This window comes from Carcharodon carcharias, chromosome 16 (assembly GCF_017639515.1).
Source record: "Carcharodon carcharias isolate sCarCar2 chromosome 16, sCarCar2.pri, whole genome shotgun sequence".
NCBI classification, from domain to species: Eukaryota; Metazoa; Chordata; class Chondrichthyes; order Lamniformes; family Lamnidae; genus Carcharodon; species Carcharodon carcharias.
Genome location: NC_054482.1, coordinates 102982691 through 103007019, shown reverse-complemented (window position 1 = coordinate 103007019; position 24329 = coordinate 102982691). Strand labels below are relative to the sequence as shown.

Sequence of the window (24329 nt, the reverse complement as noted above, 5' to 3'; positions counted from 1 at the left end):
GGCTAAGAGGAATGAAGGCCGGCTGGCAGTCAACATTAAGTGAAATATAGAGTTTCTAAAAGAACTAAAAGGGTAACCAAAGAACGTATGGACCTCTTTGTTTGGAAGCAAAAAATCTTATCCTTGAAAGTGAAAGAATGGCAAGCATCACAGCTCAGCTTTTAGAGAAAGGTGAAAGCAGGATTGTAGGAGTGTCTGTGTAAGCTATAGAAGAGCTACGAAGCAAGATAAATATTCAACAGGAAATTGTATTGAAAAACTGAATGAAACTAAAAGTTAGAAAGTCATGTAGTAAAGGTGATATGCACCCTAGAATATTGAGGGACGAGAGAGCCAACAGCCATAATTTTCCAAGGACACAGCATTCAATAATGCCCCAAGTGGAGCTCAGGGATCACAGCGTTCAATTAACCCACATCCACTGCTTCCAATGCAGGCTGCATGCCAACTTCGTGCTGCCTGCTCATTGCCATGATTGCAGCGTGCAGCCAGCACTAACTTTGCTTTTGAGTGACTGCAATTCTCTGCAGGAGGCCCAAAATTGAGTGAGGTTAGCATCAGTTAAAAGAAGCTAGCTTATACTACTTAAACTCAGCCTGCACTTCTTAAACAGGAGGTGCATTATGGTTGGTGCAGCAGCTAAAAAGTCAATCTACAACTGATTCTGACCTGGAAATGACACACCATGGGAGAACTCGGGCTCCTGAGCATATACTCCGTCGTACGTGGTTGAGTGTGTGTATTAGTTGGAGCTTTGTGCTCCAAAATGGCAGCACTGACATCATGATTTGCCTGCTCAGAACACTTCCACCAGAGACTAAATGCACGTATGCTAACAGCCTCACCAATTTGGCATCTAACGTGACTTACACCAGAATAAACATCACATACCGGTACCATTTTGGACCTCTAAAGCACTTAGAACACCCAAAAAATGGTGCTACAAATTCAAATTTTGGCCCTCAAATATTTTTTTTACAACAGTAATTGTAAATAAAGAATTGAAGGAGGGCAACCATTGGTAATAAACTAGGAAATTACAGGCCAGTTCGTCTTGCCTCTATTGTGAGTAAACCGCCATGGTAAGATTTTCTACATTGGCAGAATCCTGCAGTATCTATGATGAGACAGAATTTTTGTCCAGTAGTTTGGCCACAAGTTGACCTCAGACACCTGCATCAGAGGTCAAGATAATTTTCCCCACCCACCCACCCCACCCCGAGGGTTCTTTGAAATTTGCTTGAGAGCTCTTGATTTTCGAGGGGCTACCATTTGGTTTTCAAGGGCTACTTGAAAATAAAGTTTCCATTAAAGGGAAAAAAAACAAGAGGCTCAATGCTGGGTAAGAGGGCAAGAATCCTACAACAATTAAACAGTTTTCCTTCATCCAATACCATCAACCCCCCACCCCTGCCCGTCAGCCTCCTCCAGTGGCTGGTATTAAAGCAAACTCAAGAGCTGGAAGGTCAGGCTCTTCTTGGTCTACTGGACTCCCAACTTTTCTTACATATCAATTAAAAGCATGCACAATGATAGTCAAAAAAAGCTTGTAAACAGGCAGACACTTTGAAAGTAGAAACATTTTTAAAAAAACTTAAGGGGAACAAAAAAAACTGGATTTCCCCCACAATATCTTTTCTCCCTCTACCCCAGGTCTCTCAACTTTAAACTTACTAAATAATTTGTTAGATAAATATAAAAGAGGAAGAAAAGATTTAACCTTTTTTTATTATTAGGTTATTGTTGTGCTAGAGTTTGTAAACTTGAAAGCCAGACCAAGGAGGAGAGTTTTAGAAGGAAAAATAAATATTTCTTTTAAAAAAAGTGTGGGAAATCATATCCATAAACAAAATAAGCTGCAAGTGTGAAAGTGAGCAACGTTGCCTGTTACCCACACCCTCTCTCCCCCTTTCTTGCCCTAAGAGGCCTCCTTCTCCCCCAAATCCCCCCTCTCCTTTCTGTCTCTCTCCCTCCCTCTTCCTCCACCAACTCCCCTCCGTCCCTCTAAACCCTCTCAGACACAGCCAGAGTTCCTTTACCTGCACTGGATCCGACACCGTCTTGGCCTCCCTCTCTCCTCCAGATCAGCTGATAGTGGTGCTATGATCCCAGTTTTTTAATGTTTCTTCTTTATTGAAATAGGGGGGAGAAGAGGGATGGGGGTAGGGAGTATACATTGTTAAAAGAAAGACTTGTCCAAGTGCATCCTCCCCAGTGGCTGCCAGAAACAGCCCCCTCCCTCCCCCAATAAAAAAAACTCAAATACAGAAGGATTGTAAAAAAAATAAATAATTCCAAAGGGAGGAGAAAAGTGTCAACTATGCATTGACTTCCAAGTTCTGATGTTGGAGGAGTAGCTCCTCACAGATTCTGTCTCTCCCACGGTCGCTGCTCCTCTAATCAAACACTGCATATTTTTCCAAATCTCAACAAGACCCTTGCGCCTGCAAGTGTTCAGTCCTGGACCATGGAGAGACCATAGTGTAAAGTAATATTGTACGGGGGCGATCTTTCTTACTCCTGACATTGGTTTTTTGTAGGCATTGTGATGTTGAGAGCGAATTTGTTTGCCACCTCCATGTATTTTGAACCTTGGCCTGCACTCACATAGCTGAATCAGCTTTTAATTTCTGAGGGTGGAAGTACAATTACCACCCATGATCGATTATACTCCCTTGGTGGTGAGAATTAAAATGTAATACGTTCCTGCCCACCACAGCAATGCTGAATGTAAGTAACACATTGAGATCCTCTGCGTCTAGTATTGCTCTACCAGTAAAGTCATCATTACCCTGTAATTTGAATACACTTAACCACTGTTGCACTCTAAATAGCCAAGCAGGGAAGGATAGGGCTGGTGCCTAATCATTACACACTTGAGCTTTAATTTATGGGGACATATTACAAACATGCACAACATCCAAACCCAACAACTAGTTTCAGTCTGCTCCTATATATGGAACGCTTCACGAATTTGCATGTCATTCTTGCGCAGGGGCCATGCTAATCTTCTCTGTATCATTCCAATTTTAGTATACGTGCTGCCGAAGCGAGCACTCTGCTCCTAAATAACATATTTAGATGAGTACTTGAAACGCCACAGCTTACAGGGCTAACTCTTTCGAGTACAAACCCATTTCCATCTGTTTCAGATGAAGTTACATTGTTTGCCATTGTGAGATTTGAACTCTTGATCTTCGGGTTACAAACCCAGTACCATAACCACTTGGCTATTTAGGCCAAGTCTCTGCTCCTATATAGAGGAACACAAATGAATTTCCAGATAATGCAGACCACCTGAATATAATTAAACACTCAATTAATATACAATTAATACCCATGTTTCAGCAGACACATTTAATGCCTGTCATTTCCAATAGAAAATCCGAAAGTGGAATACCATCCAGAAACCAGTAGAATTGCTCCACATCCAATATTCTACCTCACCTATCCCAAATTCAACTGAAATTAGGCAAGCTGGGAGTGAAACATTGACCTGACAGAATCTAGAGCAGTAATTCTCAAACTGGCAACTGCAGGGAGCTTCCAGGGGTTCACAATGAAGGACCAGCCCACAGGTAGACTGTGTGAGCAACCATCCAGGATGCTGTGGTCAAGAGTTAGCCAGCGTGCACCAGCCAGAAGCTTGCTCTGCATCTTCCTGTGCTCCTGTGCTGCCCATATGCTTCTTCTCTCACCACGATGTACTCCCCTGTTGCTCCGGCTTTCCCCCTGCTCTCCTATGCTCTCCATGTGTTCTGCCCTCGCTGAGTTTCTGCTCTCCCTGGGCTCCTGCCGAGGTCAGAAAGACTCTACAGTGAGAAGCACCCATCTCACTAATATCTATAAGTAAATAATAATAATTTCTGAAGAAGTCATAGAAACTAGGAGCAGCAGGTCATTCAGCCCTTTGAGCCTGCTCAGCCTGCTTTTGAGTCATATGAACTCAAAACGTTAACTCTGTTTCTCTCCCCACAAGTGCTGTCAGACCTGCTGAGTTATTCCAGCATTTTCTGCTTTTATTTCAGATTTCTAGTATCCGCAGTATTTTGCTTTCATCTGTTAGTAAATATCTGTTTTATTTAAAAGCATTATTAAAATATTGTGCATCTCATAAGTACCATATTTTAGAAGGGGGTATCCATGATTACTAACACAATTGAAAAATAGGCTTTCAACCAAAAAAGTTTGAGAACCACTGATCATTTGAATGGGGAAAAGAACATGAATTTATAGAGCGCCTTTCACATCCTCAGGGTGTCCCAAAGCACTTCACAGCTAACGAATTACTTTCCAAATGCAGCACCTGCTACCTTCCAGGAAAATGCAACCGCCAATTTATGCACAGCAAAGTCCCATAAACAACAATGAGATGAATAACCAATTATTCAGTTTTGATCATCAAGAACAGTCACCAAGTGCTTGCAAAAGCTCGGTCACTTGGCTAAGAAAAAATTCCATGATCCCATGCTCCAAATGGGGAGCTGCACTGGCATGAGTATGGGTCAGAGATAGAGTTTCAATAATGCAATCACAAATCTGGTAGCAAATGATCTACAAACACAGCGCCCCTACCCTACAGGGGTGCATAATTACCACTACAATGTACGGATACACAGAACATATCAGATGTTGTGTAGCTATGGATTTCAGGAGAGGGTGCTACACAAGAAACTTGTTGCTAAAATTAAGGCACATAGTATTAAAGGAAATAGAGCTCCATGAAAAGAATGATGGCTAGGGAAGAGAAAGCATAGGACAAGGTAGTGAATGCTTTTTGCACTAACTGGTACAGGTAATGTTGTATTCCAAACAATTGTGCTGCAAACTCTTTTTGATTTCCATTTACATAAATGATTTGGATACAAGAGTTTTTTGATGATAACAAATTACGGAGATGATAAACACTGAGGAAGAAAACAGGAGGTTATCAGACAAGAAACAGGCAGATGTAATTCAATGCAGGGAAATGTGAAGTACTGTATGGTAAAATCAGTGAAAGGAATCATACCTTAAGTTGTACGGTTCTTAAAAGTGGAGGAAGAGGAAAACTATGGGGTGGAAATATAAATTGTTAAACAGCAGAAATGTTAAAAAGCAAACGATATTCTAGGCTTTACATACAGATTCACTGAATGTAAAAAGCAGGAAAAGGAAGACTAAATTTGTACAAACTATTGGTTAACTCAGATTGGAGAATTGGGAACATTTCTGGGCTTAAGAATTATACTAGGCCCATCACTAGAATGATACCATGAATGAGAAATTATAGTTCTGGAGAAAGGGTCCAAAAATTGGGTACATTTTCAGTGGAACAGAAGAAGTCAAACTGAATATTAAAGGTTTCTAAAAGTACAGTTTGTAGAGAGTTATTTATGAAAGATTTTTCCCACCGGTTCACAAAACTATAGCACTGTGAAATAAATTCAGGGTTATCACTAAAGAATGTAAGAAATTAGACTTCCTCCCACACAAATGTTTATTATAATATTAAAAGCTTTACCACCATAGCAACCTGCATTTAACAGCAAAACTGACCAAAGCACTTCAGAGGTATGACCAAAAAATAGATACTGAGACAAAAGAGGAGGTACTAGGAAGGGTGACTAAAAGGCTCTTAAGGAGGAGATGGAGAGGTGGAGGGGTTTAGAAATGGAGCTTCAGAGGGTGAGACCTAGGCCACTGAGGGCATAGCTGCCAGTGTGATAAAGGACAGGGGACACCCATGAAGCCAAAGTTAGAGAATTCAGAATCTGGGTAGGGTTGTAGAGCTCTTGGAGATTACAGCAACAGAGAGCAGCGAGGTCTCCATGGGATTTGAACAGGGGGATGGGGATTTTATTTGAGGCATTGTAGTATTGGAAGCAGAGGTAGGTCAGCAAGATGATGATGATGACAATTGAAACAGGGTACAGGCTGAAGAACTTTGGATAAGTTGAGGTTTACAGAGAGTATTAGAATAGTCAAAGGGATATTATGCCGGAGACTATAACATAATTTGAAAGAAAATTGGAGAACAACCTTAAAAGGAAGAATAAAAAGGGCATAGGTAAGGGCAAAGGATTGGCATTTGAGTAGGCATCTCCAGTTGAAGAACTAATGCTGGCAAAGGTACAATGTGCTGAATGGCCCCTTTCTGCAACTTCTATGATCCTATAAGTGATTGAAATTGAGAAGTCACATATGATTTTAACAGCAGGATCAAATGAAGAACTATGATCTACAATTTTCAAGTGTCTTATAGTATCATAAAAACATCATCTCAGCAGTACATTTCAGAGTGGGGCGGGATGGGAGGAACATTCCATAACAGAATTGCTCCACAATGCTCTGGTTTATTAGGTACAAATCTAACAAAATGAAAAAATGAACTTTGGAAAATCTGTTATCCTGAGGTGCTGCTCCACTGAGCCACTCCAACAATTACAAGACAAATACTCTGACCTAGAGTCCAAAGCTTCCTGCTGTATGATTAATTAGGGATTTTTGGTTAGCTGAAATAATTGGACAACCTAGATTTTTACTTGCAGCTAACTAAATTAAATATCTTATATATTTCTATATTGTCAATTAAAGATAATGTTTCGTTACTACAAAACCCAGATACTTGAAACCTCACAGGTCTCATTCTATCTTACAGTTCCAAGAATTCCTCACTTCCTTTTACATGATCTAAGCCTGGTCAACAGTGGCACTAGTACTTTATTTTGCCCCATCAGCATATACTTGATAATCTGGAGTGCAATCCCAAAGTTCTTCAGGTGTGCAGTCAAAATTCTTAGAGTCAATTATTGTTGTTGTTCTTCTATAAAACATTCCTTCTTCCTTGCAATTTATTTTTGAGGATCATACAGGCTCTATTTGTTTAAATTGGTCATTTGTAACTGGTTGAGCTCAATAGGCTAGCCAAAAAGTTATCAAGCATTAGTGGAAAACAATGATTATCGGTTTAGTATCTAGGTGATCTTATAAGCCTTCATAAGGTGCACAAATAAGGTATAGCTCTGGGAATGCTAAATATTTTGTTGAAGGCTGCTGTGCAATAAACCAGCCATTAGTACTGGAGATATATTACCATGAAAAAGAATTATCAGTGCTTTCTTGCCAAATAGTCACAAATCTAGGCAAAATTGTGGTTTTGGAACATTGCCATTCAATTGAAAAATAGATAAGACTGCAATGCAAAATGCACAGCTAAATTCCATGAAAAGTAACAATTTGTATATAATTGCTATATTGGCACTTCACACCATACACATGTGTACAATTTATATTTTTTTAAGAAATGAAATAATTGCAATTCAATTTAAATTGTTAGATCAAGCAATGTTATAACTGTACACAAGGTAATTAAAATTAATCTGTTTCTAGATTAAGAAATGAAAGATCCTTATATAAACTACAAAAAAGGGACACTCCAAGTGATTATTTCAATCTATGCATATTAGGATAACAGAAATTACATCTCTTAACTAAAGTGTTTCACTTCCTAAGAAGATCAAGTGTATCAATTTAAAATTCAAATTTCATGTGAATTCAAACTACCTAGCCGTTTTGAGAGGTTTGCTGATTACGATTATAACAGATTCCTTTTACTGGTACAGCAGGCTTGTTTTATTGCACTAATCACATGTTCTGGCGACAGGACAAACATGAGTCTGTCCTGTTAATCTTGCAGTCAAGAAAAACAATGAACCAATATTAAGGGAAGCAGCAAGAATTAAATTGCTTTTATAAGGGGCATATTTATCATTTGATTTTAAACATTCATAATGTTTCACTATCAAATAATAAATTAAACTGCTAGCGTCAGTATCAGTTTCGTGAATAAATATTAAAGAAAACACAATTCTACAACTCTTTGTTGTATTGATGCCAAGCAGAAGCAAACCTGGCAAAACCTCTTCAAAGATCCTTAGGATAGCGGCTCTCCACTACCATTGGAACAAGGAAAGTGAGGCAGCCAATATAGAAAAAAATCACAGATTTGCTGTACTTTTTAAAACGTACAAGCACCTTAAAGCTATGCGCAGTGCAGTTCCCGACAAAACAAGGCTCAGCTTCAAAAATCTATCAACATAATGGAGAATTAGTCAAGGTTTATAAAAAAAAAGCTCAAAGTTTTCCAATGAGTGGTTCATCTCTCTACATCTATGTGCTTCATATCTAAAGCATGATGGAAAACTCACTTCTTGCCTGAATGAGCACAGCCATAGCTAAAATCAAAAAGCTCAAATTTGCACAGGGCACATCAGTTTGCTTGATTGGCAAACTTTGCACTCAATTCACTCCTTCCATCATCAGCGTACTATAGCTGAAGTATTAACCACCATATGCACTGCTAAAATTCACTACTTTCTTCGACAATAACTCCCTCCCCAGTGCCCTCTGATAGCAAGGAGGAAGAGAGCTAAAATGTTTTGCAAATATGATCATCTCCAAGGTTTCCTCCCAAGTCACACGTGACTTGAACATATATTTGTCACTGGGTGAATTATCCTAGAATTCTCTGCCTAAGACCACCACAAGGACTGCCACATTTTAAATAAAAGATCCATCATGATCTACTCAGAGCATAGAAGGATGATCAATAAATGTAGCTTTTTTAATTCATTCATGCGATGTGGGCCAGCATTTATTGCCTGTCCCTAGTTGCCCTCAAGGTGGTGGTGGTGAGCTGCCTTCTTGAACCACTGCAGTCCATGTGGTGTAGGTACACAGACAGTGCTATTTGGAAGAGAGTTCCAGGATTTTGACCCAGTGATAGTGAAGGAACAGCAATATATTTCCAGGTCAGGGTGGTGAGTGACTTGAAGAGGAACTTCCAGGTGGTGGTGTTCCTATCTATCTGCTGCCCTTGTCCTTCTAAATGGTACCGATTGTGAGTTTGGAAGGTGCTGTCTAAGGAGCATTTGTGAATTCCTGCAATGTATCTTGTAGATGGTATACAGTGCTGTGACTGTGCGTTGGTAGTGGAGGGAGTGAATGTTTGTGGATGTGGTGCCAATCAAGCAGGCTGCTTTGTCCTGGATGATACCATGCTTCTTGAGTGTTGTGGGAGCTGCACTCATCCAGGCAAGTGGAGAGCATTCCATCACACTCTTGACTTGTGCCTTGTAGATGATGGACAGGCCTTGGGGAGTCAGGAGGCGAGTTACTCATCGCAGGATTCCTAGCCTCTGACCTGCTCTTGTAGCTATAGTATTTATATGGCTAGTCCAGTTCAGTTTCTGGTCAAGGGTAATTCCCAGGATGTTGATAGTGGAGGATTCAGTGATGGTAATGCCATTGAATGTCAAGGGGCGATGGTTAGATTCTCTCTTGTTGGAGATGGTCATTGCCCAGCACTTGTGTGCCACAAATGATACTTGCCAGTGTCACCCACATCTTCAGGAAGCAAACGCAAAGGAGGTGGCAGGAAAAATTGATAAAGCCACTGAAAAAGCACAAGGGATCCTTGGCACAGAGTACAAAAGGAAGAGAGTAACTCTAAAGCTTAATCAAACACTGATTAGGCCTCAGCTGAAGTACTGTGGCCAATTCTGGACACCCAATATTAGCAAGGGTGTCAAGGCTATAGGGAGGATGCAGAGGGGGTTTGCTGGAGTTTCAGGTCAAGAGAAGCCCGGGATTGTTCTCCTTAACGCGTAAAAGGTATAAGAGTTAACAGAGGCGTTCACAATCGAAGGATTTTGAAAGGAGTAAGCAGAAACTGTTTCCACTGATGAGTGAGTCAGTAACCAGAGGACACAAATTTGAGATATTTGGCAAAAGACCCAGAGGAAAAATGAGGAGAATTCTTTTTAGATATCAAATTATGATGACCTGGAATGCATGGCCTGAAAGAGTGATATTAACAGATTCAATAGCAATTTTCAAAAGGGAATTAGAAATAAACTTGAAAAGGAAAAATTTGTAGAGCTAACAGAATAAGCAGGGCACTGGGATTGACTGGACTACTGTCTCAAAGAGCAGACTTCAGCATTTCCTAAGAGAAAAGTCCCAGGAAAAATAATTATCACGATGATTCAGCTTGGTTCAGATGGTAGAATTGTCTTCCAAGTTAGCAGGTTGTGGGCGCCATCCTTTGTATAAGATATTAAGCCTGTCAAGCACTGCCTGTTCCAGTGAATGTCAAAGATCCCATTGCTCTAGTTGTGAAGAGCAGTGAGTTCTAAAATTACTCCTTCACTCAGCACCAAATAGAGAAATAAAAAGGGATTTCATACCATTGCTGTGAGCTATTGTGCATGCATATGACTGCAGCATTTGACTAGATAACAATAGTCATTGCACTTGAAAGTAATTTGTTGTATGTGAAGCACTTGGTGACATTTGAGAAAGAGGGAGATATGCTAAGACACTAATTAAATGCAACTCTTCCTTTCTGTGTATTCTAATAGATTTGGATTGAATCCCAGGGCTGAAAGGTGTTTAAAGCACTTAAAAATGCAACACATCTGACAATATAATAAAACAAACACATTCAAGGACAATTTTCTCTGTTTAGATTATATAAATTTTGTTCATAGTGTTTTTCAGGAAGCCACTATTACATCAACCACAGATGGTGCTAACCTTTGAGATAGGAATTTCTTTCAACAACCAGGCTATCAGTTAGAATCTTGCTGAATCTGTGAAAAAGCTGGCCCCTGAGTTGAATGAGAACACCAAGATATGGTTGGCATTACTCAGCAGTACTAGTGTACTTACCTGTAGCATGATGAGGGTCTTTAAGGGGTTAAAATAGGTTTATTAAAATGAAGAAATCTCCAGGAGGTAAAAAAATCTGAAACCAATGATTGAAATGGAAGTAAAACATTTAGATATTTTCTTGTTCAATTGGACAATAGGTTCAAGATTGTCTCTTCCTGCTCCAGGAAAAATACAGTAGGAGCCAATTCATTGTTGCAAACAGATCAATTTCTGGGTAACATTAAGTTTTAGAGATTTCCTGCATAATTTTCGGACCATTTATGTTTGCAGACAATAAAACAACTCAGTCAGCTGTTTAAAAGGTGAGATATTACAATCGTGGAAATCTATGCTGGACCAGGCCAGGCAGCAGACCAAAGCATCTCTTTGTTTCTCTCTCCATAGATGCTGCCTAGCCTGATGAGTATTTCCAGCATTTTCTGTCTGTCATTGAGATAATCAGAAAATCTTTCCAAAATTATGACCAATTCATAAAGCACTCAAAGGACTTGTGAATAAGTCCCTTTCTGTACATTGGTAAGGTGGATTATTGCATGTTGTCTATTAGAATTTACAGATTGGTTCAGATCAGAGTCTGAAGCTCAAATCTTTTGATGCTACATCTGCTTGGTCACCATATAGAGGACATTTCTAACAATTTTGGGCTGTGGTTCCTCCATGAGCTAAAAATATATACAAATAGGCTAACAACTGACAAGATGGAGCTCTCATAACAATATGACCAGAGAAAAACGCTTAAATATAAAACTGTGGAATAAATATGCAACTGACATTGAGGAAAATAATTGAATTGTGACCTCAAAGATGGAGGCGCCCTCTGAAGGAATTTAAAATTTTGATGATTAAAAAGGCCACAGTTGGTGTGTGTGTGTGTGTGTGTGTGTGTGTGTGTGTGTGTGTGTGTGTGTGTGTGTGTGTGTGTGTGTGTGTGTATAAGTAACGCCTCCACTGGACTGCCAGCGCCCATAGCTGTGGCCCGACTGCTATAGTGGATGGGTCCTACCAGCACCGCCCCCAAACCGGCATGCTTTAATAGGCAGTTGCAGCTAAAGCCTGGAAGCAGCTTTGAGACAAGTGAGAGAGAAACCTGCCAGGAACTGCAGACCAATAGCAGAGGATTATCAGATGCCAAATGCATTTTCTGATTTTGGAGTCACTGAGCAAGAAATCAGTGCAACCGATGCCGGAGATGTGGTGGTCACCATAACCTACTGTGTAAGGAGAGTTGGAGCGTTGCCTAGCTGGATGCTGGTTGCAGGACCCCAAGAAATGTCACACTTCGGAGGATAGCAGGAACCCACTGAAGAGAATCAAAGAGAATTCCTGAGAGCTTTGGCACAACTTGGTTTAGTCCTAGAAGTGAAGGAACCCTCAAGACCCTGTAAAGTAAGGCCACCTCCATACCATGGCTGTGTTTTGCCCTGAGTGGATGACTCATTTTCAGTTGGCTTCTGTTAAGCGGCCGTAATAGGCTGCTCAGGGGGCCTGGTGGGTCGCCACCACTCACACGCACCCCCCACGAACCTCTTGAAACAAAAGTAGCCTGGGGATGGGACCAAAGGAGACTGGCACGCCAGTCGGTGAAGGGAAAGTTTAGGCCCATGCATCTCCAGTTCTTCCTCCGCAGATGTCTGAAATTTTGGCCCATGATTTCTGCATTGTTAGTGCAGATAATGCAAGTTCAAATTGATCTTATCCATAAAGCAGATGCAGGAAGCTGCAAGAAAGAACTCTATTTTTCAATTAAATATGTTTCTTTGAAAAATGTAGGAAATTAATGAAAACCTAAAATAAAAATATTTTCATTCAACTATGTAAAACTATAGTTATTGCCAAAGTCTCAAAATTAATTCTGACTATTGTTATGAAAATGTCTAATCTCATGAATGTTTTAGGAATAAAACCTTTAGTTTGGGGAGAATGTTTTTAAATGTACGATAATGGAAGTGCTTGGCTTGGGAGGCTGGCAAACAGATCTAATGTGATTGCAATTCAAAGGGTGGCCTGTGTTTATTTAGTAAGATCAGAGTCAGAAGTAGGAAAACATTAAACAATGGATGGTCCCTTTCTGAGTTTCTTGGTGATGAAATGCCTGCAGTTGTCTTCATAAATGGTTTAAATTATTCATATGGTTTCCCAGAACAAAGGGAAGGTTTGGGAATTGGAGTTACTGGTTTGAATCACTCTCTGGGACATCCTAGGTGTGCCGTGGGGATAGATTGCAAGAAGGTAATTTTTTTGGTTGGGCTTTATCCATGTGATTTCTCCCAGAAATAGGCAGTTGTAGTTGAAGCCTGGAAGCAGCTTTGAGACAAGTGAGAGAGAAACCTGCCAGGTACTGCAGACCAATAGCAGAGGGTTATCAGACGCCAAATGCATTTTCTGATTTTGGAGTCACTGAGCAAGAAATCAGTGCAACCGATGCTGGAGATGTGGTGGTCACAATAATCTACTGTGTAAGGAGAGTTGGAGCGTTGCCTAGCTGGATGCTGGTTGCAGGACCCCAAGAAATGTCACACTTCGGAGGATAGCAGGAACCCACTGAAGAGAATCAAAGTGAATTCCTGAGAGCTTTGGCACAATTTGGTTTAGTCCTAGAAGTGAAGGAACCCTCAAGACTCTGTAAAGTACAAAGGAACTCTTGGGCGGAAATAAAAATAGAGTGGGAAGTGGTCTGTGGAGATTTAGATGTTTAAACATAAATTAGTAGTACTTGCTTTGTTTAACTCTTGTATAGTAAAAGATTTTGTTTAAAAACATGAAACCTTGTAGAGTAATTATTTCAGTTAATAACTGGGAGTTCAAATTTATTTTAAAAAATTACTGGCTTCCCTCAAGATCATAACACAATGTTAAAACTGTTGAGTTTCTTTACTGACTTATCACAGTCATTCATATTAAATAATGACCCCTCTAGAACAACAAACAAAACAGAAATCGCATCGGATGAAATTGCATTGGATGAAATTGCATGCATTTTTCAATACTTAAACTAATTTTATATTTGTAGCAAGTTAGTGTTTTAATTTTTTGCTTTAAACAAAAGCACCTGCAAAATCCATGCCTGTTTTCAATACCTTTTAAACTAATTTTATGTTTACAGCAAGTGTTTTAATTTTTGCATCATACAAAGGCACCTCCAAAATTCATGCTCATCTCTCCTGTAATCCCATGTTTCCCATAATCTCATGTGCATTCCACAGCACCAAAATCACAAATAATATTCTCCGTCATCATAAAAAGGAGACAGAAGGTAATATATCTAAGTTTGCTGACAGTACAAAGCTAAGTGGGAATACAAGCTGTGAGGAAGACACAAAGAGGCAGCAAAGAAATATAGACAGGTTAAGTGAATGGACAACAAGTTGGCAGGTGGAGTATAATGTGGGGTAAAGTGAAGCCTTTGGGCACAAGAATAGAAAAGCAAATTTTTTTTTTTACAGGCATGAAATGTGCAGATGTTGGTTTTCGGAGAGACTTCAGTATATTCACAGAAGGAACACAAAAAGTTGGCACACAGGTACAGCAAAAAAAAGAAACAATATAGTGTGTTGACCTTTATTGCAAGCCAATTGGAATACAAGAATAAAGAAGTCTTGCTACAATTGCACGGAGTTCTGGTGAAACCACACCTGGAATACTGTGTGTAATTTTGGTCTCCATATTTTAAGAGGATAAATTTGCATTTTGCAATTTCACTAGAGAGTTATCCTATAATGAGGCAGAGTAAATTGAGTCTCTCTGGAGTTTAGAAGAATGAGAGGTGATCTCATTGAAACATTCAAGATTATGAAGGTGCTTGAGAAGGTAGATGCATTGTTTCACTAATCTGGGGATCTAGAACAAAGGGGCACAGTTTCAGGATAAGGAGTCAATCATTTAGGAATAAGATGAGGAGAAATTTCTTCATCAAAGGGTTGTGAATCTTTGGAATTGTCTACCCAGAAAGTTGTAGATGTGTCATCGTTTAAAACATTTATGGCTGAGATAGATTTTTGTTCTCTCAGGGAACCAAGGGATATGTGGAACAGGCAGGAAAGCGGGATTGAAGCCCAAGATATGAACAAAGATTTCAATTAAGTCGACTCTTACTCTTCTAAATTCCAGTGGATGCAAGCCTAAATTGTCCAGCCTTTCCTCATAAGATAACCCACCCATTCCTAGAATTAGTCTAGTAAACCTTCTCCGAACTGCTTCTAACACATTTACATCTTTCTTTAAATAAGGAGACCAGTATTGTACACCGTACTCCAGGTGTGGTCTCACAATGCCCTGTACAACTGAAGCATAACCTCCCTATTTTTGTGATCAATTCCCCTCACAATAAATGATAACATTCTATCAGCTTTCTGAATAACCTGCTGTACCTGCATACCTGTGGTTCATGCACTAGGACACCCAGATCCCTCTGAATCTGAGCTCCTCAGTCTCACACCATTTAGATAATAAGCTTTTTTATTCTTCCTGCCAAAATGAATGATTTCACATTTGTCCACATTATACTCCATTTGTCAGATCTTTGACCTCTCACTTAAATGTCACTTTGCAGCCTCCTTATATCCTATTCACAAATTTACTTCCCTACCTACCTTTGTCTTGCCAGCAAATTTAGCTACCATTCCTTCGGTCCCTTCATCGAAGTCACTTATATAAATTGTAAAAAGTTGAGGACCCAACACTGACCCCTGTGGCACACCACTCGTCACATCCTGCCAACCAGAAAAGGACTCATTTTGTATTGAATGGCAGAGCAGTCTTGATGGGCCATATGGTCTTCCCCAGCTCCTAATTCTTATGCTATGGTCTTAATCCAGACATTCAATTCAACCCCAAACTGAGCTTCTGACTTCATATTCTCGTCATCACTGATTGCCTACTTCTACAATATACACAAGCCTTCCAACCCTGACTTTAGCCCACCTGCTGCTGAAATTCTCACCTGTGCCTGTGTCATGTCCAGACTTGACTAATCACATGCTATCCTGTCTGGTCTCCCCTCCTCGGCTATCCATAAATTCCAGCTTATCCATCAAACGCTGCTACATGGATAGTAACCTGTGCTAGATGTTGTTCAGTGATCACCCCTCTCCTTGCTGATTTACATGGGTTCTTGGTACCGCAATATCTCAATTTAAAAGCAAAATACTGCAGATGGAAATCTGCAAGAAAATCGGAAAATATTGGAACTGCTCAGTAGGTCAGGCAGCATCTGCGGAGAGAAACAAGAGTTAATGTTTCAGATTGATGACCTTTCATCAGTTCTGAAAAAAGTTCATTGACCTGGAATATTAACTGTTTCTCCTCACACCTGCTGAATATTTCCAGAATTTTCTGTTTTTATCTCAAAGGCACCGTTTTCTGTAAGACAAGGAAATCAGCTGTTTTTGTCAGCTCAGTTTTATACGTATCCACTTTATCAGTCATACTCAAAATTGGGATGTCAATTTTTGAAACAGGATAGCTCAGAGTAGTTATCAAGATAGTGTTCTGGCAGAGAATCTTATACCGCAAGAGCAAACTATACTTTCAACCAGTGCAGTTAACACTGAATTGCACTTAGCCCAGCACTTTTTTTTCACCCTTCCCACTAATGCATGAATGTCCTGGTAATCGAGACGGGAATTAGTCTAGTAAACCTTCTCCGAACTGCTTCTAACACATTTACATCTTTCTTTAAATAAGGAGATCAGTACTGTACACCATACTCCAGCAGCAAAGCATGCGACATGAATGCTGCCTCTGACAACCACTTCAGTATGATGCAACAGCTTTTCTAAGCCATTAAGTACGACCTGTTAAAGGATCAAAACCAGCAGTAATGGTACTTACAGTAAATGTTTGCAAAGTTCAAATTGGTCTGAATTAAAATATTTTAATCATATTAAGCACTCGACATGAATTAATTAGACTTTTCTACTTTTCCAGTTTTTTAAAATATTCTCATTTTATTCTTGGGCTGAACCTCAAATCTGGGGTCTTGATATGCTTTTCTGAATCTTCCCTTAAATGCTTAGCTTTTTCCCTGCTTAATTGCAATTCAACAGAAATTCAGTAACATGAACTTCTGAAACCATTAAAACACACTATTAATTTATGAGACTGTAGTGAAGGGCAATAGAAAAATTAGAAAAATGTTATCATTAATTTCCTGCTTTCATGAGTTACACTTGCTAAAAGCTACAAAAGGAATTGTAACTACACTGTGAGCCCTTCAGTTAGAGAGCTTGCTTTTTTAGCAATGACAAATGTTTTATGGACAGTTAAGTCATTCAAATTTCTCTGTAACAATGTTAAGATACAATTGTAAATGACTCTAAAATCTAGACTTTAGACATTTTATCATTTTTCAAAGTAATTAACTAAAACAGTAAATACTTACTCCTTACACTCCTCATCCATGTCTGCGTCATTCAAGGCCATGATGCGTCTCCTTGCAATTGGAGGCAAGGGGGTACAAACACACTGATTTTGTATCCTGTTAAAAAAATTACAAAAATGTTTAACATTTCTACAATTGTTAATATATAAAAAGGACAATAGTTCAAATGAAAATTTCATTATAGGTTTTCTAAGCTCGACCAAACCAAAACTATATTGTTCGTATTGTTACAGATTTAAGACAATGATCTTTTTAAAATAAACATGGGCTGCTACAAAGCAGAATACAAAGATCGCCAATAATGCACATACAATCAAACTTCATACATGTGGAAATCTGTATTTGCAAGTACCTTTTCTAGCTTCACTGCTTAAGACAGACAGCAATTTGTTCAAAAATGTAGGTGTCAATGATATTCAAACAGTATGGTATTATGAGCAGGAATCAATAAAATGTCTGAATTTTCAGCATCTTTATTTCACATCAATGCATTAATTATTTTGTAACTGTCATGGCTGACTAACTGATTGATATTCAAAACAGCCTTTGTTTGAAACTTACCTTTTAACATTTAAACCCATTTATCCTCAGTGGTTCTTGGCCTCACAGTGGCAAAGTGTGCTATTGCAAGAGAATTTATCCATAACTGGTAGCCTCCAATCTCAACTCTCAGAGCACATTCCCATTAACTAACATGGAATAGTGCTGATGGTGGCTGCAAAGAAGTTAAGGGTACTTCCCTTAATGCCACTTCCAAATGACAGACTGGTAGATTGCACTCTTGACCTACTAGGGGTTGCCATTTGATGTTGCAATCAGTTCAGGCAACTTTGTTTTTTTCCTCACTTACTATCCTGACTAAACAAGTGCCATTGCAGGAAAGCTACCAAGATGGAATTAATGTAACTCCCAATGTGAGACAAGTGCTTTCATTTGAAGAAATCACTGCTTTTGCAGTGTTGCCTTTTGATGTGAAAGGGAAACTGCATGAAGGATGCACTTTCCAAAGTAAATAACCCTTTGTTAATAAAAAGATTAATGTCAGAAGCACAATCTTATATGCTGCCATTTAACAGAGCTGATTGTCAACCTGATTTTAGCCATAAGCAAATGCTTCATATGCCCTTATAACAGATAGAAACACCAAATAAAATGTCAGCATCAATCCTTAGATTCTTAAGCATTTTCCATAACTCCAGATCATTCTGAGACTCAGTGACGACTTTGAAAGCTCAGATAAGCCCTCATTTCATTGTTCTGAAACAAAGCTCCAAAGAGTGTCATGCATCAAGACATTATAGCTCTGATTTCTCAGTTAGCGAAGAGATCTAACTGAACTAATACTTGAGCTACCTCACTTTGGATTGAATTCTGTGACCAGCTTTGCACAAAACAAACAGTTAAATATTCTACTCTGAATTATAAGCAAACTTTGCTAAGTAACAGACTTCCAATGTTAAGTTGCATCTGCCGGAAAAAAAACAAAGTTGCCTGAACTGACTGCAACCACAAATGGCACCTCCTAATAGGTCAAGTGCAATCTGCCAGCCTGACATTTGGATGTGGAAATGTGCAAGATGAAACAGAACAACGAAAGGGGAAAAACTGAAATAATCTTTTACTGAAAAAAACAGTTTGGGATTTAGCAAATAAGGGTGAAATGTACATTTAATAAATGGCCTTGTAGTATAACAATTATAGTGGCGATTAATTGCAGTGTATATAAGAGCTTAAGACATAGAAGCAGGAGTAGCCCTCAAGCCTGGTCCACCATTCAATAAGATCATGGCTGATTTGATCTTGACCTCAACTCCACTTTCTTGTCTGGTCCCAATAACCCTTGACGCCCCTACATTTCAAAAATATGTATATTTCAGCCTTGAATATGACTCAACTCCCACAGCTCTCTGGAGTACAGAATTCCAAAGGTTCATGACCCTCAGAGAAGAAATTCTTCCACACCTTCATCTTAAGTGGAAGACCCTTTTTCTAAAACTATATCTCCTAGTTTTGGATTTCCCCACGTAGGGAAACATGCTCTCAATGTCTACCACATCAAGCCCCCTCATCACCTCTCATTCTCCAATGAGAAAAGGCCCAAAATGTTCAAACATTTCCTCATAAAACAATCCCTTTATCCCAGGAATCAGCTTAGTGAAAGTTCTCTGAACTACTTCCAATGCAAGTATGTCCCTCCTTAAGATGATCAAAACTGTACACTGTACTCCAGGTGTGGTCTCACCAATACGCTATACAGTTCTAGCAAGGCTTCCCTACTTTTATACTCCATTCCCCTTGTAATAAAGGTCAACACTCCATTTGCCTTCCCAATTGATTGCTGTTAATGCATGCTGACTTTGTTATTCATTAACAAGGACTTCCAAATTAGGGGAGATGGTGATGTAGTGGTAATGTCATTCGGCCAGTAATCCAGAAATCTAGGCTAATATCCAGGGTGCACGGGTTCAAATTCTGACACCAGCAACTAGTGGATTTTAAATTAAATAAATAAAATCTGGAATTGAAAGCTAGTCTCAGTAATAGTGACCATGATAACTATCAGCGATTGTCATAAAAGCCCATCTGGTTCACTAATGGCCTTTAGGGAAGGAAATCTGCCATCCTTACCTGGTCTGGCCTACATGTGACTCCAGACCCACAGCAATGTGGCTGACTCTTAACTGCCCTCAGAAATGGCCTAGCAAGCCCTTCAGTTCACAGGCAGTTAGGGATGGGCAACAAATGACACCCACAAACCATGAATGAATAAAGAAAGAAAAAACCCTGTCCACCGCAATATTCTTTAGTCTCTCACCATTTAAATAACATTCTGCTTTTCTATTCTTCCTACCAAAGTGGATAGCCTCACATTTTCCCACATTATATTCCATCTGCCAATTTTTTTCTCATCTAAACATCTCCATATGTCTTTGCCGACTCCACGGCTTCCTCACAACTTACTTTCACACTTATCTTTATGGGCATTTATCTTGTGCAGTAACCTGTTATGTAGCACCTTATCAAATGCCTTTTAGAAATCCAAATATACTACATCCACTGGTTCCCCTTTAACCATCCTGCTCATTGCATCCTCAAAGAACACTAATAATTCTGTCAAATTTGATTTCCCTCTCACAAAACCATGTCAACTCTGCTTGATTGTATTATGATTTTCTAAAAGTCTTGCTAATACCTTCTTGATAATGGATTCTAGCATTTGCCCAATGACAGATGATAGGCTAGCTGACCTATAGCTTCCTACTTTCTTTCTCCCTCCTTTCTTGAACAGCGGAGTTGGATTTACAATTTTACAATCACTGCGGATATTTCCAGAATATAGGGAATTTTGGAAAATTACACCCAACGAATTCACTGTCTCTGCAGCCAAATTCTTTAAAAAACCCTAGAATGCAATTCATCAGGCCCAGGGAACTTGTCAATCATTAGTCCCATAAGTTTGCCCAGTAGTTTTTATCTAATTATAGTGATGAGCCCCTCCTCCATTTTCACTCTGATTTTCCTATTATTATTGGGATACTTTTAGTTCTTTTACTAGGAAGACAGATTGAATATTATCTAGACTGAATATTTTCTAAGTCTCTGCCATTTTGTAGTCTCTCTTTTGTAATATACATCTTTGTTGAGAACTATGAAATATCTCCTTAAATGTCTACCACTACTTATCTACCATGTCACCTTTTATTCTAATTTTCCTTTAATAAACAAACAATGAAGACTGAGTTGAAGTTTAAGACATTAGTTCAGACCCAAGTTTCTCCCACTCAAACTGATTACAAAATTCTATCATGTTATGATCATTCTTCCCTAGAGGATCCTTTACTACAAGATCATAATTTAACCGTTACACATTACCATTACCACATCTAAACTAGCCTGTTGCCTGGTTGGCTCTGTGATGTATCGTTCCAAGGAAATGCCCTGAATATACTCTATGAACTCAGCCTCAAGGCTATTTTGTCAATTAGATTTGACCAATCTAAACAAAGATTAAAATCACTGAATTATTGCAGTACCTTCTTTACAAGCCCCCATTTTTTCTTGATTGTCCTACAATCTAGCTACTGTTAAAGGATCTAAAGACCACTCCAGCAAGCAAATTCTTTCCCTTGCTATTTCTCATCTCCACCTAAACGGATTCTACATCTTGATCTTCCAAGCCAAGATAATTTCTCACTGCTGTACTGATCCCCTCTTTAATATTAAACCGGGCTACTCCAACCTTCTGCTCATCACTCTGAACTGTCAAGCATTTCAGAATAATCAGTTTATAGCCTTGGTCACCTTGCAACCACATCTCTCTGTAATAGCTACCTATTTATTTCTATTTATGCCATCAATTAAACTATCTTGTTACAAATGTTGTGTATATTCAGGTTAAGAGTCTTTAATTTTGTCTTTTTTTAAACCAGTTCTTTTTACACTGACTATTTGCTGGTGCACTCATGTTTTTATGCTCTGTCATTCCCTGTATCGCTACACTACATTATTCTCTTGCCCTTTCTCCTTAACTTTCAAAATCTCAATTCAGTTGAACCCTTCCCCTCCCACTATTTAAAGTCCTATCGACAGCCCTAGTTATTCGATTTGTAGGGAATGGTGCCAGCATCGGATCAAGTGAAGCCTACCCCAACCAAACAGCTCCCTCTTTCCCCAGTGCTAGCGCCAGTGTTCCATGCATCAAAATGCATTTCTCCCAGACCAATCTGTGAGTCATGCATTCAACCTTCTGACCTTATTGACCCTATATCAATTTGCTCATGGGTTTGGTAGCAATCCAGAGATTACCACACCTGTGATTCTGCTTTTTAATTTAGTTCCCAACTGCTCATACACACAGAACCTCTTTCTTAGTGCTACCTATGTCATTGATACGTACATGGATCACAATAACTGGATCCTTCCCCTCCTACTCCAAGAAAATGTCCTTAATCCTGATACTGGACTGGCAATACAGCCTTCAGGACTCTCGCTCTTGGCTGCAGAGAACAGTATTTACCCCCACTAACTATATTGTCCTTTCTGTTATTACATTCCTTTTTACTGCCCCAAATTGAATTTCCTCCACCCCTCCAATACCAGAGTGCTATAATTAGTTTGCTCATCTTCCCAGCAGTTCCTGCTGTCATGCATATAGAACCTATACATGTTGGACAAGTGCAAGGGCTAGGCTTCCTCCAATGCTTCCTTCTGGATCCTCATACCTGCCTCACTTGGAATTATATCCTTCTGTCCCTGACCACAAACCAAATCTGAAGTATTTAATCCAAGGGTTATGGTGGCCTCCTGGAACAGTGTCCAGGTAACTTTGCTCTCCCTAGTGCACCTCAGTGTCAGAAGCTCAGATTCCAGCTCATCAACTCTTGAGTCAAAGATCCTCGAGCTGCAGTCACAACACTCTGTGCCATTGTCATGGATCAAACTGGTGTCCACCAGCCCTACAATGCTGCAGCTACAACACATCACCTGTCCTGCCACCTCTATGGCATTGTATTTAACTAATTAGGTTTTCAAGTTTTAAAATGTTACTCAGTTGTCTATTTCCAATTTTTAAATCTAGGTAATAACCTTGTTTAATTTATTAAGTTTAATTACATGCTTTAGGTATTTGCTATAACTTAGCCCACAGTATTAATGTAACCCTACCTTGCACTCTGATAATATCTGCTCTCAGGTGAAGCTGCTCTATGCTAATACTCTTTATTGACTACTGATTTACTTACCCTGTTTGAAATCTTTCATTTTCCAGCCCTTAGTTTAAACCAATGTCTTAGTTTAGAGGGAAGGGAAAAAAAAAGGAAAATAGAGAAATACTCACCAACCATTTACTTACCAGCTTTCCTCCAATGTCACGCTTGGATTTTTTTTTTTTAAAACACTTCATTCGAACACGGTCCATTCCTCATTCTTCCTGGTCTCAGGCCTCTCCTGCCACTGCTCCTTATTTTCATTCCAGTCTTGCTCAGCTCTCACTCTTCCTGGATGTTTTGTCCAATTTTGTCTTCTCTCTTGATGATGTTGACTGGCACATAGGCACCATTCAACATTCGCCCTGGTAGCAATTATTCACATGAAAGTCTCAACAGTGAATACTGGCAAGATATTCAACTATGGGAGTCAACACAGCTGCACCCCATACTATCCTCAAGTGACACCCCAAGTATTCTGAATTTACAGCAGGAATCAGTGGCTAGCAATCAGAAGCAGGCTCTCTGGCTGAATTTCCTCTCCCTAATCTAGAGGTGTTGAAGCCAATTTCAGTAGCCCTACAGCCAACTCCAATTGAGATCAGTTAACTCAGCAAAAGATGGAGGATCAACCATTGGAACTTCTTGGCTCAGATGGATAAAGTTGCTGAGGCACTGGGTGAGCCCTGTGGCAAAGATATTTAAACTGTCTCTTATTAAAATGACGTTCATTAGCCTACTAAATTCAGCATCATGTGAATTGCAGAGGGACAAAGAGTGTTGGATTTCATTCAGAGACCAGTTGCTTTCATTTGAGAGTCCTTTCCTAGCCATGGATTGTTGACCTTGAGATTTAGCACCAATGCAAACTAGCAGGACATAAGGAAGATTGAAGGTTAAAAAAATGAACAGATATTGAGGGGGAAGAAAGGTCGATGGAGTTATAATTCCTTTCCTTAAATAACTGTAGAGTTGTTTCATTAAACAAAAGAAATCTGGACTGGTTGGAGAGCATCACAGACAAATACAGAATAAGAGAAAATAAAAAAAGGACAGAACCAACATGGAGAAAAAGACAACAGCAGTGAAATGTTGTGAAGAAACGGATGCTCAGAATGCCAGGAAGTGAAGGGATGTATAATGAAATCAGCCTCACAACAAGTTTTAAGCATCCTGATTTGAAGCACATCGATCTCCAGAAACCCAGGCAGTAGCAGCACCATCTAGTGGTCATCTTTTCCTCTTGCTTTTGGTACCCAGTTACAATTTACATCACTAGATGTCACTATTATTAACAGTAAATTCACAAAAACATGTTAATTTTCTGCTGCAAGTATCACATAGTTATTTCACAGCAAACAAATTGTAAATATTGTGGCCACAACTTCTGTTGTTTCAATGACAATTATTTTAAAACACATTTTCATAAACTTGCCAGATTTATTCAGTTTTGTGCCAACTGTGAACTGTAATGGTGTTTTGGTCTTCATCTGTTGGGAATTGGGTATGGGCTGCCCAAACACATTTCA

At 39.3% G+C, this 24329-nt stretch overlaps 1 protein-coding gene and 1 non-coding gene across 3 annotated transcripts in view; both read right to left on the bottom strand.

The window, feature by feature from the left end:
- Positions 1–24329, bottom strand: part of LOC121289185 (zinc finger protein 644-like) — a 131127-nt gene that overhangs the window by 27713 nt on the left and 79085 nt on the right. For both annotated transcript variants that reach the window (XM_041208374.1, XM_041208373.1), the window contains one exon: positions 17096–17191. In XM_041208374.1, the coding sequence (XP_041064308.1) occupies positions 17096–17136 (41 nt within the window). In that variant the 5' untranslated portion in view covers positions 17137–17191. The remainder of the gene's footprint in view (positions 1–17095; positions 17192–24329) is intronic.
- LOC121289488 lies at positions 2951–3057 on the bottom strand. The gene has a single exon (XR_005945583.1). It is a non-coding gene; the product is annotated as a U6 spliceosomal RNA (small nuclear RNA).